We start from the raw sequence: 17,223 nt of genomic DNA, 5'->3' as shown, positions 1-17,223 counted from the left end.
AAATACAACAAAAGAGCTGGAGATGTGGCTCAATGTTTGAGTGCCCTAACCCTCCCCCACCCCTCCCAAAAAAAACCCTGGTACCAAAAAAAAAAAAAAAAAAGTACATTTGCTCCTATTCAATTGTCACTTTCTTTGCCATACTTTGCAAAGAAAGCACATTGACATAAAGGAAAATATGTATGTTAAAGAAATGGCATCCATTATAATACTACTTCACTTTGGCATTAGGGAGCCCCTTTTTTCCAAAAAGCTAATTTTGCATCATGGTATATATAAACCTAATCTTGTCTTCATCTCTGATTGGTCTGAATTATCTAGTCTATTAAATGATGAGGACCAGGATAGGAAAGGTGATATGGTTTTAACAAAATCACATAGATAGTTGGTAGAGGTACTAAGAAAAGCAATCAAATAATTTGTTTTTCTTGTTCAATACATCATCTAATATGGATCCATGTTGAAGTTATATTTCATCGTCATAAATTGTCACCACATCTTAGTTCATACTCAGTGGCAAAGGAAATGAAGAAATAACTTTAAAACTTAACCAGGTATTATATAAGTTTTTTCTGCCTTTCAATGTGAAGATGAAAATATTATTTTTAAAGGATGAAATAGCAAATGAAGCAGTTTTCAGACTTTTATCTACTGAAACAATATTGTGTGTCTCTTGTCTCAATTATAGAAAGTGATTATAATTAAATATTGTGACTCTGAGAGGAACTTTACAGAAGGTGAAAGGCAGTGCAAGTTCATGTGAGGGTGGGGAGAGCACTCTCTAATGTTGGCCTACTGGAATTAGTAGAGATTTTCCCTCCAGTTAGCAGAAATGTAGCTTTAAGAGAATAGTAACAGCTTTCTTTTTCTGCTTGGAAATTTAAAGTTAAAGGTATTAGGACTGATTTCACATACAGGCCTGCCTATGACTAATCCAGCAGGTTGTCCATTCTGTCCTTGACAAGGAAGGCTGCCACCTTGTTTCTCAATGAACATTGGTTTTTAGGGGATAACTCTTCTGAGCACTAAAGAACCTGGATATTTCAGAGGCCTGTTTTATATTAGGATATAAATTGCAGTGCTATGGAGGGTTGAGAAATAGACATAATGTAAAGTATTTCTTCTTTTCGCTAGTTGATTTAGCTTACCTCATTTCCTTTATTTTCCCACCATAGTGGCAATTGTTCAGTCTTCAAAAATAATTTGATGCCAGGCATGGTGGTACACTGTAATCCCAGTGGCTCTAGAGGAGGAGACAGAAGGATCTGAGTTCAAACCAGCCTCAGCAAAAGCAAGGCCCTAAGCAACTCAGTGAGACCCTGTCTCTAAATAAAATACAAAATAGGGCTGAGGATGTAGCTCAGTTGTCAAGTGCCCCTGAGTTCAATCCCTGGTACCCACCCCTCCCAAAATAAGTTTTTTTTTTTTATTCTTCCTCTGGACTCAGTAACATCCTATAAACTACAACAGAGTTGTGATTTTATTTTTTCATGATACCATGTGAGAATTGAAAGAGGAAAAAAAAGTACAACAAATGCCATATTTATTAGAGTTTGAATGTAGTTGCTCATTTTAGCCACTATCATTTCAAATAGTTTAAGTATTAGATATATTTACTTCATAGGTTCATATGCATGAAATCTAGAATAACATGGTTGGGAAAAAGTGACAAAATTAGGTTCAATTTTTTTCTTTATCCAGAACATTGCTTATAAAGGAAACTGTTTACTGGATCACTGTATCCTACCTTAATGAAACTTATTTTTCTCCTAGTTTGATTTTATTGTAAATTATTTAGAGAATAAAATATGCCATACTATACTGTAATAGTCTAGTGTATCTTAATTTGATATTTATAGGCAATTATCAGAGGAAAAAAGTGTTCTACACTCACCAGCTCCTTTCCCCACCTGTCTTGTCCACTCATCATAGAATCACCTAACTTAGGTAATCACTCTGTAAAATCATATTCTTGAAGTATGAAGGTCTTGCTGTTCAGTGTGCTTCTACAAGCTGATTTGCTTAAATTCCTTTGTGCCATTCCCATGAATCTGAGCTAATTATACTGCCATTTTTTCAGAGATGTGCGTTAGAAGTCATGTGTGCCTAATTCTAAAAATGGCTTCGTACATTAAGGCTCATTTACCCATTGACGGTTAGACAGAAGTTGAGAGACTTACAGTTATTGGTCATAATTTTAAAAAAGAGCAATAACATGGAATTCTTATACTGCAGGCATATAAGACACGCTTTTGTTAACTTCTCAGCCATTAGGAATGTTGCAGTTTGCCTCTTATCTTTCTGGCCAAGATGTCACAGAGCAGATACCTTTAGTCATGGAAAAGAGTATCAGTGTCTGGCATGCAAATAGTAATAGGGTAAGCACTTCCAGTTGGGTTTTCTTAGGAGGATTGATTTGTGTGCCTTACTGGGTCTGTGTAAGATGGTGTCCTTTTAGTACTAGGTGAATATAAATTTCAGGAAATGTTTTTTTTCTTGCTGCAGATTAGTGTAATACAGTGAAATTTTCTGAAACTGAGGGGAGGCAGTGGTTGGACGTCTGTTAATAGCCTGAAAGTAACTAATGAGGATGTGCAGTCGAAACGATTGATTGAATGAATAGCTGCAGTCCTGTGTGTTTCTTTCTCGCTTGCTCTCTCTGCAAGCTGTAGAGAGGGAGGGGGAAGAGCAAGACAGGGAGGGAGCGAGAGAAAAAATGCTTTCTCTTAAGTGGAAGTAGCACGGATCCCAGGGGCCAGGAGGCCAGAAATGGAAGTTTAAACTGCATCTATCTTTTAAAGGGAGAACAGCAGGAATCAAAATGTCAGTCTCCGGAGTCACGATTTACTCCGTATTTTTTAAGATCTGGAAGATAACACAGAATACTTTTTTTAGGATGTGGGTTTTTTTTTTTTTCCCTTGTCCATGTTGAGATTATCTAATGTTATCTGAGAAGCTGGATTCCTATATGTCTGTCAGTTGAAGTGGAGATGGGAAGCAGTTGTGATAAAGGTATAATATGTATATATCTTCTGTGTGTGCATGTGTATGTGCATATATGTGTGTGTATACGTATATATATTGCTCTATGAAAAAAATCTTAAAATGCAGCCTTAGTACAGTTTATAGTAATTAAATTGGAGAAGATCATATCATCTGCAAAATTCTAAGCTTGTTAGGCCAGTTTAAACAGATTTGTGATTCCAGAGTAAGATCTCAGTTAGTAAGGTCATATTGCCAGAACAAGGAGAAGCTGATCTATTTTTATATCTGCATAGGCATATATATTATTTTATCCTGGCATCAGCTTTCAGTCTTCTTTGTTGCAATCCAGTGAATTATTTTATCAGCACAGAACCGAACTTTGACCTTTGTGCAAACCCCATCAAATCATATGCAACTCTAGACTATATTTTGTTCACAAGAATATTAGAAATTTCTTTTGATTCTGTTAACTCCTATATTGCTGATAAAGAAGTAGATTTTTATACTAAAAGATGCAAATATTAAGTGAGCTTAAAGATATTAACCAAAACTTGGGCAATTATTTTTATATTACACAAAACAAGATATAAGGTGTCACACTAAAACAGATTTTTAACTTTGACCAAGTCTCTCTAATGTCAAATGCCACAAAGAAAAAGAGACAAATTATGAGGAGATAAAATGTAATTAATCTTTAAAGTAGATTTTTTTTTTTAGAAACCATTAATTTTACAGTTTGGTGAAAGCTGCTAAGTTGGGTGCTTAGTTAATGATGTTTCAACTTTCCTCTTTTCCAGAGGTGCCAGCAGAAAGGTCTCCCCGTAGACGGAGTATCTCAGGGACCAGTACATCAGATAAACCCAATTCCATGGACACTGCAAATACCTCACCCTTCAAAGTACCAGTAAGTGTTTCTTTTCTCTAAAATATTTTGCTTTTTTCCTTTCTTGTTAAAGACAGCTGCTAAAAAAACCCAAACATTTTATACCTCAAGAGTTTCTTTACAATACCCAGGTTAAAGAATAGTGTTACCAGTTTGCATACATTATCTGTGGTGAATGTCCACTATTTTCAGTATTAGAGTTTAGAGAATATTGTTTTCACTCATGGGATATTTCCAAAATATATAACTAAGTACATTGAATTTTAATTTCTGTGAACTATAGAGTGTAAATCTTTGCAGTTATACTTTTATCAAAGTTGCTAGGGAAAACCTATCACAATTCTGTGAAAATGTTTGTGGGAGTTCTGTTTTTAGAGATAGGGATATGATTTCTTTTTTAAAATTTCTAGAGCTAGATCATAAGCACAGAGTAGTGAGACTCACAAAGTTGCCAAGCAATTTTAAAGAATTAGAGAATTGTAAATTCTAATGCTGAGAAATGGCCTGTTCTTTGCTTAAGCTGTCTTTTAGATGACCATTTAAGTGCTTAAGAAATACGGTGAAAGACAATAATTCCTTAAACCCAATAACAGTACTGAGAATATTAAATACAAAAAGTATGCTGAGATGGAAGGACCACAGGTGATATAGTTAGCTGAGCACTAGGCTCAGGCCTGGTTTGTGCCTTTGGATATAATTAAGTAATTCAGATTTTAAGTCATCTCTTTTATTTGATTATTGGATAAAAAATATACTTTCTTTCTAAACACATCATGTTATTAAAATTTATATTGAAAGAATTGCTTCATAAGGATGGTCATTATTCTCGGTATAATGAAAATCAATAAACAGTAGAAATAAAATTTTCTATTGGAAGAAAATTTTTCTTTCTCTTCATTCTCTCAGGTTAATATGGCACATTCTTTCTTCCTTTATTCCAATACTATTTTTTTTTTAAGTTGAAATGATCTTTTAGGGCAGAAATATTTTGAGGTGTATAAGCTGACATTCGTATGTAAGTTAACCAAAATGTTGTTTTATTTTGTAGTAATTCTGAGGAACAATATTTCCCCTTCTTTTACTTTAGGGGCACATAGTATTTGTGGACATCTATACCTGTGACACCATTCAAAGTTTCACACATTTTCTCATTTTAAAAGATCACAAGTGTCAGATTAATATTTTTATCAAATTATTACAGGAATTTTGCAAAATTGGATTTAGTGTCTTTTACTAATTTTTTGTACCATAGACTTAGCTATTTTTTTTATGAATAGAAACAGCAGTTTTTTTTCTTTCCCCTCTTCTTATTTTCCTGATGAACCAGATAACAGTATAGTAAATCTATACTGATGTGCTTAACTGAGTTAAGATTGAGTTAGAATTTGATGTTTTCACACCATCATGCTGGAAGCAAATGGCAAATTCTTTAAATTTTTTAAGGTTAATAAATGAAGAAGAATATTTCTCTACAGTATGGTGACATTAAAGTACATCCTATATCAAATCTGAAGTTTATGGTGAGACTTTTTAAATTTGAATTAAGAACCACAATTTTCATGTATTTAAACAATAAGGTGACAGTTAATTTAACATTTTTCTTAATAAGACTAATAATTCTTAACTGAAATTATAAAGCAGTGATATGGACATATGTGGAAACTAGTTCTGCTTACAAACCAGGTACTCTTTTGGTAATCTTAGAAATAAATGAGAGAGCCAGACTCAGTGGTGCATACCTGTAATCCCAGTGACTCGGGTGGCTGAGGCAGGACAATTGCAAGTTACCCGTGTCTGCAATTTAGCAAGACCCTCAGCAACTTAGTGAGACTCTGCCTCAAAATAAAAAGGGTGGGGAGTGTAGCTCAGTAGTAAAGCACCCTTGGATTCAATCCCCACAGGAAGGAAGGAAGGAAGGAAGGAAGGGAGGGAGGGAGGGAGGGAGGGGAGGGGAGGGGAGGGGAGGGGGAGAGGAGAAATGAGGGAATGAGAAAAAGAAGAAGCCTTTCACTAGTGAATTGCAGTGACAAAGCTCAGGCACTTAGCTATCTAGGAGTCTTAACCACCATTCATAGGCGGTCACCTAGTTAGTTTTCTGGAAAATAACCATAAGGATACACTGATTACCAGCCAAACAAAAAAGTAGAGGGAAAAACAGAATATAAGTCAAGAAATCATAAAAACAATTTGAATCCATTTAGGATAAAGGCAAACAGACTTACATTTGTTAATAGCCCTTAAGGTTGCCATTGAGAAACCAAAATATTCTGACTAAATGAGGCATGTCAGTACTTGGATATATGTAGAAGTATGTTTGTATTTTTTAAATTTATGTGTAACACTATTAGTTAATGTGACTCTTTGTTAAACATATTTCTGATTTAGAAGTATGTCTTATTTCTAGATCAACACAATGTATTTTGTTATTAATATCACAATGGACTCTGAATATGGGAAAGCAATGCAAAAGGAAGCCAAACTTTGAAATACTTAAGTTAACAGTATTTCAAAGATCATTTCCATATTAGTTTTATGAAGAGATAAAAGTGATATTTTAGCACAGGTACTCATGGTTCTTGGATTCAGATGTTGTTACCATGGTGAACAGTAGGTTTACCACTCATCAAGTAGACTCCTAAAAGAACAAGCAATATACTCTCATAAAGGGCCGTATTCTTCCCTATTCCATTTTCAGACTTACCAAGAAGTAGGTAAGCCTGGTAACACAGGTCATTAACAAGATAGTATGTAACCCAAGATTTTATCAAGGAACAATATTTGAACTGATTTTCAAAGACTGGAAGAAAATAATTGACAAGGGAAATACAGTGTTCCAGGCTTATGGAATAGCATTTTGCAAAGATAACATTATGAGACCTTTGACCTGGGTGAACAGAAAGGATTTGATGAGACAGGATTTGAAAAGTATGGCAGAAGAGAATCGAGAAAGAGAGGTTGTGGCAAGACTGTGATGGGTTTGTCAGGCTTAACTAAATTATGTTGGCTGCTGAAGAATTAGAGATACATTGATTGAAACATTTGTCTTTGGCTCAAAAACTGAATCAAGTTGTGTAAATATCACTAAGTACTGGTAAATTACTTGATTTTTTTTTTCCTTAAGTAATGCTGTTTTGCTCTTACTATCACCATCCTAATTTAGAATAATAAAGTAAGGTTCTTCAATAGAAGGTTAGCCCAAGGTATGAGGGTATAGCTTAGTGGGCACATTCACAAGGTCCATCACCAAAAAAAAAAAAGGCCAGCACACATGAAACCTTCAGCTAATATTTCTAGTGTAGTGGTTTACTTTAAGGAGATCCAAAAGAGGCCAGAGGTTGCTCATATCCTGGATAAGTCAGAAATAAGAACAGTGAACACCAAGAGGGAAGCTCAAAACTTTAGTATGTCTTCCTTATTAACAAAAAGTTATGAAATCTTAAAATAAGTAACAGTACAGCAGGAGTATATGTATTTCTTATTATAAGGCTCCTGAACACATAGATTAAGGCAAGGTCTTGGTTTTGAGGACTATTTAAATGTATTTTTATTTTATCAAATCATAGTCATAGGAAAAAACATAGATCTTCAGGATAGTCTATCTGTTCTTCCTCCATCCTCGTTCTGTATTTCTTTACACATACCTTAATTCCAATTGTTTATTTGTCTATAGGCCTGTTTCCCTCATTGGATAATGAATATCTGTTACAACCCCAAGTGCATAGATAGTAAACAGTCAACAAATAATTGTTGAATAGATGAAATATGCATGAGTACAATGAGTTTATCTCACAGTTGTTCTCTTGTTATTAGTAATAATGTCTCTAATCAAGTGGAATAATAAATATTTAATATCATTTTGTAAAGAGATAGAGAGAATTTTTTAATATTTATTTTTCAGTTTTCTGTGGACACAACATCTTTATTTTATTTTTATGTGATGCTGAGGATCGAACCCAGCGCCCCGCGCATGCCAGGCGAGCGCGTTACCACTTGAGCCATATCCCCAGCCCCAATTTTAATATCATTTAATAAGATATTATTTGAAAGGAATGTGCCTGTGAAGAAGTTAGATTGTTCTCCTAAACAAAGAGAAATTTTAATTAACATTTTGAGTTCAGAGCTATGGTATTTTATGTATGTAGTTTATACTGTGTCTACTTACATTGAAAACTGAAACTAGATAGAATTCTTTATTTAATGATATTTTCAGGAATATTCTTTGAGCCCTTTAGGTGTCATACATATGTATAAACTCACAATGTTTTCACAGGTGTGAGTTTTGACCATTAGATTTGTCAAAAACAATTTTAGTTATTTGAATAATTTTTTTGCCTCTTTTAAAAGCATCATGTTTTTTTTTTCTTTGACATCTTGCTAGATTTTTATCTTTGTATATTTGTGTTTTCCTTTGAATAAAAACAGCATTTATATATTTTATACATTGCTTAAACTACACTTAAAATGATATTACAGGGGTGGTGGAGACAATTGAGTAAACTAGTAAGTTATCCAGCTACTTTAATTCAGAATGGTAAAATGATGATGTCCTGTAATTATATTTGTTTTTTAAACAACCTTCTTTCTTTATATTTTATCATAAAGTGACTTTGATATTTATGGTTTTGTATCAAGTCTACTTAGACCATGCTATCAATTTGACTTTGGCTAAGAGAAAGCTGCCTGTGTTCCAGGCCAGGTGCTTGGCTTAATGTTCCCATTTTCATAACACAGTGGTCTGAGTTGGCCTTCCATGTGAGTGTAGCACAATGCAATCACAGCTGCTTCATTTGTATTAGCTTTGAGCTTGCTCTGAAAGAATTGAAACACTAAAAAAATATGCCAAGACAACCAGAAAGCACAGTTGAACTAAGGCAGTAGCTGCATATTTCTGTGTGACCTTCCTTGTGCTCTTGTTGCTGTGACACCTGAGCATTACCAATCAAATAATACAGTAGATATAAATGACTGTCAAAAGACAAAAGCTTTCATAATTTTTTAGAAGAAAGTAAAGCCCCAGAAAATAAATGTAGACTATGTTAAGAGTCTTAAAAAGAAATATCATGTCCTTTCTTAAGTATAAGATATAAGGCTCGGTTGGTATTTGTTTCGCATGGAATCCTCAATAAGATGGATATAAGTGTTTTTCCAAGTTAAAACAAAGGACCAGAAAATTGTATTATCTAAACCTGTGGTTTTCAGCTCTTAACTATACGTACAAATCACCTTTAGGAACTCCAAACAGTGTATTAATGCTTAAATTTCACCTCACATCAGATAAATTATAATCTCTAGGTTCAAATCTTGATCTCTGGACTAGAGCCCCATCTTCTGTATTTTTTAAATGTTTCCATATAAATGTATTTAAATGTTCCCATATAAATGTATCTTTATATGCAATCCAGGGTCTAAATTATTGGTAAAATATTACAAATTCATTTTAGTTAGTGTCTTATCTGTGAAATAAGTGCCTTCTTTGTGCCTTCAAGTCTGACTGAAGAAACTAAGCAACAGTGTTTTCTTAGTGGCCTACTGTTACTCCTGTGTAAATTGCTGCACTGCATATTAGTTGATGATCTATGTGGTTGCCATATCATCAGTTAGATTACCAGTCTAAATTTACAAAGTACTTGCTATACTTGGCACAGTGACCTCTAACCAGCCTAAGAATCTATCTTAGGAGTGAAATAATGAAATTGAATTCCTACCATCCAAGCAGTATAACCATTCAGTTTTTATGTTGTCATTGCTGTCATATTCCAGGAAGACAGTTCATGTTATTTCCCCAAGTGCCTAGAGATTCTGTATCTCTTTGCTTTGTCTTCATTGATCATGTGAGTTAAGATACATAATGGGACCACCCTGTATTAATACTTACTCTTTTAGTAAAGACTATTCATATGTATATTTGTATGTGTATAAATATATAACACATGAAACATATGTCAACTTGTTATTCCCAGAGGTAAAAATAATAGACATGTTATTGCCAGAAAAGAAAAATTATTGTCTGAAGTTATCAAATATTTACTGTACATTTAAATTATTTTATAATCAGAGGGAGCATAATTTTAAAACTTTTAATGATAAATATCCTAGAAAATATAAAATTTAGAACTCAGAGTCTTAGAGCCAAAAAAGAAAGGGAGGAATAGGAATTAGGTTAGATACAACCCCTTAAGGGGACAGAATGGGGATTGACAAATACCTAGAAGAAAAAGCAGACTTGGCATAAAATATTGCCAAGAGTCTAACTTGAAATAACCAAATATTGGTGAAACCCTCTTTAATTTGTGATAATTCCTACAAATGGGTTGTATCTGCATTAACTTTGGGTTTCTATTTGTCCTACCCACAAAAAAAGAGGGCTGTTTTAAAGGATCAGATGTATTCATTTATGGCTAGTTCTTGTAGAAAACTGTACAAGCCTCTGTCCCCTCAGAGCAATGTTTTTTCTCCTTAACTTTAACAAGGGAGGGGAAGCCCAACTTTCAATTTGCAATTAGAGATAAATGTTTTGAAGAGCTAATGTCCACTTAAGGGAGCATAACAATTAGCCACAAACTCTACCTGATAAGTAAAAATTATATCAAATGCTTTCCTCTTTCACAGAAGTTCAGAAGCTAGAGGTGTGGAAAAGAAATTTTTCTTCCTGATTTTGATAGGGTTATCTGTGCAAAAATGTATTTTTGCTCTTCTCAAATGCACTTACACTCAGCAGGTGTGAGCATTACTGATAAAGCATAATACCCCTGAGGGACCCTTCCTAACACAGGACCCTTTAATTCTATAGATAGTACCAGTACCATTGTACTGCATTTTTAAATGTTTTGTATGTTATATAGTAAACATCTACTGGTTTCATTTTAAATGAGCTTCATTCCGAGAGTATAAAGTGATTAAAATATCACTGAAACATTTTGTTGTTATTGTTTTTGGTCAGGCTATTGAATAACCTGTTAAAAAGCCTCCAAAAGGAATTAAATAAACACTTCTCTAAAGAAGGTAAACACATAAAAAATGCTCAGCATCATTAGTTATTAGGGAAATACAAATCAGAACTACAAGATATCCTGAGGTGTGGTGGCACATGTCTGTAATCCCAATGGTTCAGGAGGCTGAGGCAGGAGGACCAAAAGTCCAAAGCCAGCCTCAGCAAAAGCAAGGTGCTAAGAAACTCAGTGAGACCCTGTCTCTAAATAAATTACAAAATAGGGCTGGGGAATGTGGCTCAGTGGTTGAGTGCCCCTGAGTTCAATCCCTAGTAAAAAAAAAAAAAAAAAACTATATCACTTGATAACCACTTGAATGGCTATAATCAAAAAGAGGGACAATAATAAGTATTGGTGGGGATGTGGAGAAACTGGAACCTCATACATTGCTGGTGGGACAGTGTAAAATGGTGGCAGCTACTTTAAAAACAGTTCAATAGTTCCTCAGAAGTTTAAAGCATAGAGTTTCCATATGACCTAGCAATTATGTTTCTAGTTATATATACAAGAAAATTAAAAATGTATATATAAAATGTACATTAATGTTCATACCATCATTATAATGTTCATACCATCATTATTCATAATAGCTAAAAAATAGATACAACCCATATATTCATCAACTCAAAAATAGATATAAAAATTTTTTAAATGTGGTCTATCCATACAATGATACATTACTTAGCCTTAAAAAGATATTTTTAAAAAAATTTTTTCATACTAAGGATTGAACCTAGGGGTGTTTTACCACTGAGCTACATCCCCAGCCCTTTTTATTTTTTATTTTGAGATAGGGTCTCACTAACCCAAGAATTAGGGCCTTGCTAAATTGCTGAGACTTGCCTCAAACTTGTGATCCTCCTGATTCAGCCTCCTGAGTCACTGGGATAACAGGCATGCATCACTGCATCTGTCCATAAAAAGGATATTTTAATACATGTTACAACATAGGTGAACCTTTAACATATGCTAAGTGAAAGAAGCCATAAACATAAAGCCACGTGTTATGGCCACATTTCTATGAAATGACCAGAATAGACAAATGCATAGAATCATAAAAATAGATTAGTGGTTGTCGTGAGATAGCGGAAGTGACTGCTAATGGGTATGAAGCTTAATTTGGGGAATGGTAACATGAGTTTTTATATATATAAAAAATACTGAATTCTACACTTTAAAAGTAAATTTATAGTAACTGAATTGTATCTCAAGAAAAACTGTTAAAAATTAATAAACACCAGCTTTAGAAAGCTTAGGATGAAAAATATAAAATCTTATTAATGCTTTTAATATTGATTTCAAATCAATATTAAAAGGAGGAAGGTAAAGGGGGAGGCACCAAAGTGGATTATATTATATATTGGCTGCTTATTTGTACAAATTTTTTAGGTAATCATTATTGATATGTTGCCTGGTTGCATTTTTATGCAAACTACCTTCTATAAGGAAAATAATACATACACTTTTACTCAAGGATGTCAAAATACAAAGCATAACATTTAGCATTTAGTTTAAAAAGAAAAAAAGCAAAGGCCTGGAAATGTAGCTCAGTAGTAAAGCACTTGCCTAGCATGTGGAAGACTCTGGATTCAATCCCCAGCACTGTAAAAAAATTATAAAAAGAAAGAAAAAAAAAAAGGCAAATTATGGCAGCATCATAAATGTGGAAATTTTTAAAATTTTTAAAAATTATTAACAAATTTTCATATCAAGTATTATTCATATATTATACATATACTTTATAATTTCTTCCATTTAATAATTCACTTTGTAAGTAGTCTATCAATTCCTATATTTATATGGGGGGGTTCATTTAATGTGATTCTATTGAGATCATCTCAGAGTATTTTATGATTTTTATACAGCAATGAATTAATGATCAACAAATCAGGAAATAGAACAGGATGCAGTTTTGGCAAATATCCTTCCAAACAGGTCTCTGTTTTCTACTAAATCTTGGTTCTGATGTCCCGTAAGAATTTAAACTCAACTTGCTCCAAAATATATTCACTAAGGTTTTTCCCCCAAATTTCCCCCTTTAATTTCTAACTTTGTAGTTCTACAAATTTCTTCAATTCCCAGTCAAAAACCTGAGTCATAACATACTCTTCCCTCTGTCTGAAAATTAGTCACCAGGTCTTCTTGTCTGCCTCTCTTCAAATTCACCGATCCCTTCTTTTCCAGCCTCACCATTATTAACTCACTTTAGTTATCAGTCCTTAAACTAGTACCAAGACCAATTTCATTTATGTGAGACCAGTGCAGTCCCTGGGGCGTGTACTCAGAAAGCCCTAAGCATGAAGTTTAATGCTTTGTGGTTGTCTAAATTCTTGATGATTGATCTTTAAATTGTTTTTTTAAATAAAGTCCAGTGGAACAATGGAGCATATGTGGGGACCTGGGGCAACTATAACATGTGTGGGAGAACCTGAGGCCTATTTTTTCCTTAGGATGGATTCTCTGCTCACTTCCTTCCCTCATGATGTCCCATCTTGCCTCCCTGTCTTTGCTTCACCCAGCCATAACTTTCACTCTCTGACTCTTGCACAGGCCTATGCACAAGTATGAGGAAGATGGGAATTAGGCTGCATACCCCATGGCATCTTGGGCCAAGGGTTTATGAGGCAGTCTTTACCCACTTGTCAACTTCAGGAGTGTCTGGTGGTTAGCCAGAGGCTAGCAGTGGGGAGGGGGAAATGTTGTCCATCCTCAATCCAGGTACCTAGCAAGTTGCAGTGGCATCCATGGGAAAGGAAGAAACCTGACTCAACTTCCCTGCCCTGAGTCAGAACATGGCACATAGATTTGGTTGCTGGCCAAGGGTAACCTGGCAACCAGTAGGCAATCCCCATGCCAAGTCATCAGCTGGGGCCCCAGGCACCTGTGATGGTCTACATTTAGCTTGTGAGGGAGTAGGACATTGAATAGTGGATAAAGGTGAAGATAGAGAATATTGAAGAGAGGAAAAAGTTTCTACTTTAACATCTTTAATGGCCTTGTTTTCCGGTAGTTGTTCCTGCATTTTCATTTTATACTGAGCCCCTCTAATTGTGCTGCTGATCTTGTCTAGTGCAGTAGGGACTCTTTACTCACCTCCTGGCCTTCAGTTCTTTAGCCTTTACACTGCTACTGAGTGGTTCCTTTAAAATCTAAAGCTGATCATTATTTAACTCTGCATTGTTGGAAGTCTTTTAGTAGCTTTCTATGATCCCATTCCCATGAATTTAATCAGATTTTATATATTTTATTGGGCTTGTGTAATGGTTTCTTCCTTTTCTTTGCTCATTCTCTCCTCTCTTCCCTTGTTTTGAATGTCTTTATGCAGCAGTAGCTTTCCCCTAACCCCCCCCCCAAAAAAAAAAATCATTCTCCTGCTGAAGTTTTTTGAGTTGAACTTCTGTTACAGTATAATCAAAACCAAAGTTAATGCATAAAGAGCCTTTCATTGTGTTTTGGCTCATTTCCTAATACCCAACATCCCTATCCCCACCTCCAGCTCTCTCTGCCCATCTTTACCAAACCCAGTAGTTAGTTCCTCAAGTTTTCTTGGATCTTGGCACATTTCTGCCTAGGATGTCTTTCTTCTAAAAGTATTCCATCCTTTAAAACTCAGCTCTTTGTCTCCTTACCTTTTTTAGACATTAATTTTGATCTTCTCTGACTGTCCAAAGGAGTGGGCATCTATTCTTTATATTACTGATACTATTATATTGTAGCCATAATGTGTGTATAATTGCCTTCCTTGGTCTGTGGGTATACACATAATTCATTTGGGGTACAGAAAACATATTAAATGTTTGATTTTTTTTAAGAGAGAGTGAGAATTTTTTAATATTTATTATTTATTTTTTAGTTATCAGCGGACACAACATCTTTGTTTGTATGTGGTGCTGAGGATCGAACCCAGGCCGCACGCATGCCAGGCGAGCGCACTACCACTTAAGCCACATCCCCAGCCCCAAATGTTTGATATTTTTAAACTTTTTGTATTATTGAATGTTTCATACACAGAACATTCTTATGTTTTATAAGTAAGCATATAAAGAATGCCCACTCAATGATTTTATTCATTCTATGTAGTCAAAATAATTTAGAAACCATCTTCTAGAAGGCCTTATTGTATCTTATTTGTCTTATGGGTAGCATTCATGATAATCTAAGACATGCAAATTGGAAAGACACTAACCTTTTATGGTAGTTTACTGGTAGTTTTGCATTAATCAACATTGTGTACTTCTTAAATAAAAGACTCTAGAATTAATCTGTTAAAATGAAATAGAATTAAGAAAGGTAGCATATAGTGAGCAGAAAAAATTTTCTTTCTATGGAAGCCCTGTGAGCTTCCATAGTGGTAGAAAGAATGACTCATGGTATTCAAGGCATAATCAGCTGTGTAGGAAAGTGGTCTTCCTCTCTACTCTTTAAAAGTTAAGTGGGGTGGGAGAGGACAGTAGCCAGCAAAAGTGAAGGTCAAACCCTGATGATCTGTTTTTTGACAATACCAGTACAAGGATTTAATATTATTAGCATTTAAGGATTTGTACCTAAAATGGGCAACTAACACCTCACTGATATGACCAAGAGCAAGGCCTTTAATTTCTTTTCTTAGAGTAATGAAATATAAACATTTTAAGATCTTTAGAGGTTTGCAGATAAAAAGGAACTGAATATATTAAGAAGCAGTTTAATAATGTTTTGGTGCCTAAATTCATAAAGTAAAATTTTTTATAACATTAAAAACAGTACATCAGGAAATACCCTCTAGAAACAATATAAATATGTCTAATAAAATCTTTTCCATAATATATTTCTCCCTTCTTCCATTTATTCTATACCCAAAAAAGCATATCCTGATAGACACTAGTAAAAAGTAATTTTATTATTAATATTATACCTTTTGCTTACCACTTTCCATAATATGGATTTTAGGTATATTTTGTTTCACCAAAGGCAGTGAGAGTTTTATTTTTTTAAATAACTCACAAGCTCCAGTCTCCTTCCATCTGTGATACTGTTATTCTTAGAGTTCTAGAAATGAGAAATGGAAAATGCCAAATAAATTCATCTAGTCCTTCTCCCCTGATGATGGAAAAAAAATGTCTTTCAAATTATATTATCTAATGCTTTTTCAGCTTTTCATGATAATCTCTGGGAGGCTGTCTAGTAGACTAGCAGACCTCAGTATAGAAGAATGTTCTATTTCTTAGTTTTAACCTATCATTTCTCATTATTTTATTATTTATAGCCATCTTCTTTAATATTCATACTCTGAACTTGAGTAAGATCAGCACAATCTCTTTTTTGTTGTAAGAAAACATACTTCATTAATAATAAGAAATTGTGAGGTAGTCTACAGAATTGCATATTCCTAATACTGAACTTTTCCTCTTTAAACACCAGATTTGGTTTTGTTTTAATAATCTTGAGAGGGTTTTCCTCTCAAATGTGTTAGTTATTTATCTGCTTTCTTGAGTGAATTTAACTTTTCTTAATAATTCAGAGCAGTCATTATTAGTAATTTGCAAATATATATTAGCGCACTATATGCCAAGCATTACGAAAAATTAAAGATGTGCTCAGTTTATTCCTGTTTTTCTTCAGGAGTTTAAGATTCAGAAGGGGGTATAAAATGGGAATAGAACTAATTATAGGTCAAGACAGAGGGAAAGTTCTTAGATATTCAGAAGTAAGAGAGACCAAGTCCTATTAGAAAAATCAAAAATACCAGTGACTAGGCAGGCTGAGGCAAGAGGATATAAGTTCATAGCTAACCTCAGCAGTTTAAAAAGACTAAAGAGACTTGTCTCAAAATCAAAAATAAAAAAGGCTGAAGATGGTACCATGCCCCTGGGTTCAATCTCCCAGTATCTCAAAAAACAAAAAATGAAAAAGATTGGTTTCCTGCATAACTGGTATTTTAAAGAACTATTAAACAGACAACTAAGTAAACATTTGGAAAAAGATAAAATTAGATGTGTATCTCACACCTCACTCATGAGTAAACTCCAAATGGGACTAGGGGTCTAAATGTAAAAAGAAAAAAAATTTAAAAGACAATGAATCATATAACTATTAGAAGAAAACATGGATGAATTTTTTTAACCTTAATATAGGGGAAAGCTTTCTGTAATGGTTACTCAAAAGCCAGAGGTATTCAGCAGGGGCGGGTGTAAACAGGGACTGAGAAACTTGACACACATATACAAAAACATTTTAATTGCTTGGAAAAAGTCATAACAAAATTAAAAGGCTACCAGTCAACTGGGAGAAAATATTTTGCAACATACTTTAAAAATATTAAAATTTTAAGGACAAATGATCAAACCCAATAGAAAGATTGCAGGTGGGAGGGAAGATATGAACAGA

At 34.2% G+C, this 17,223-nt stretch overlaps 1 protein-coding gene across 8 annotated transcripts in view; it reads left to right on the top strand.

Annotated features, from left to right (window-relative positions):
• The window catches only part of Rasal2 (RAS protein activator like 2), a 343,852-nt gene that overhangs the window by 239,463 nt on the left and 87,166 nt on the right, over positions 1–17,223 (top strand). For all 8 annotated transcript variants that reach the window (XM_071600283.1, XM_071600280.1, XM_071600279.1 and 5 more), the window contains one exon: positions 3,783–3,889. In XM_071600283.1, coding sequence (XP_071456384.1) covers positions 3,783–3,889 — 107 coding nt within the window. The remainder of the gene's footprint in view (positions 1–3,782; positions 3,890–17,223) is intronic.

Source organism: Marmota flaviventris, chromosome 12 (genome assembly GCF_047511675.1).
Source record: "Marmota flaviventris isolate mMarFla1 chromosome 12, mMarFla1.hap1, whole genome shotgun sequence".
NCBI classification, from domain to species: domain Eukaryota; kingdom Metazoa; phylum Chordata; class Mammalia; order Rodentia; family Sciuridae; genus Marmota; species Marmota flaviventris.
Note: the sequence above shows the minus strand (reverse complement) of the source record. Positions and strands in the feature narration are given on the sequence as shown.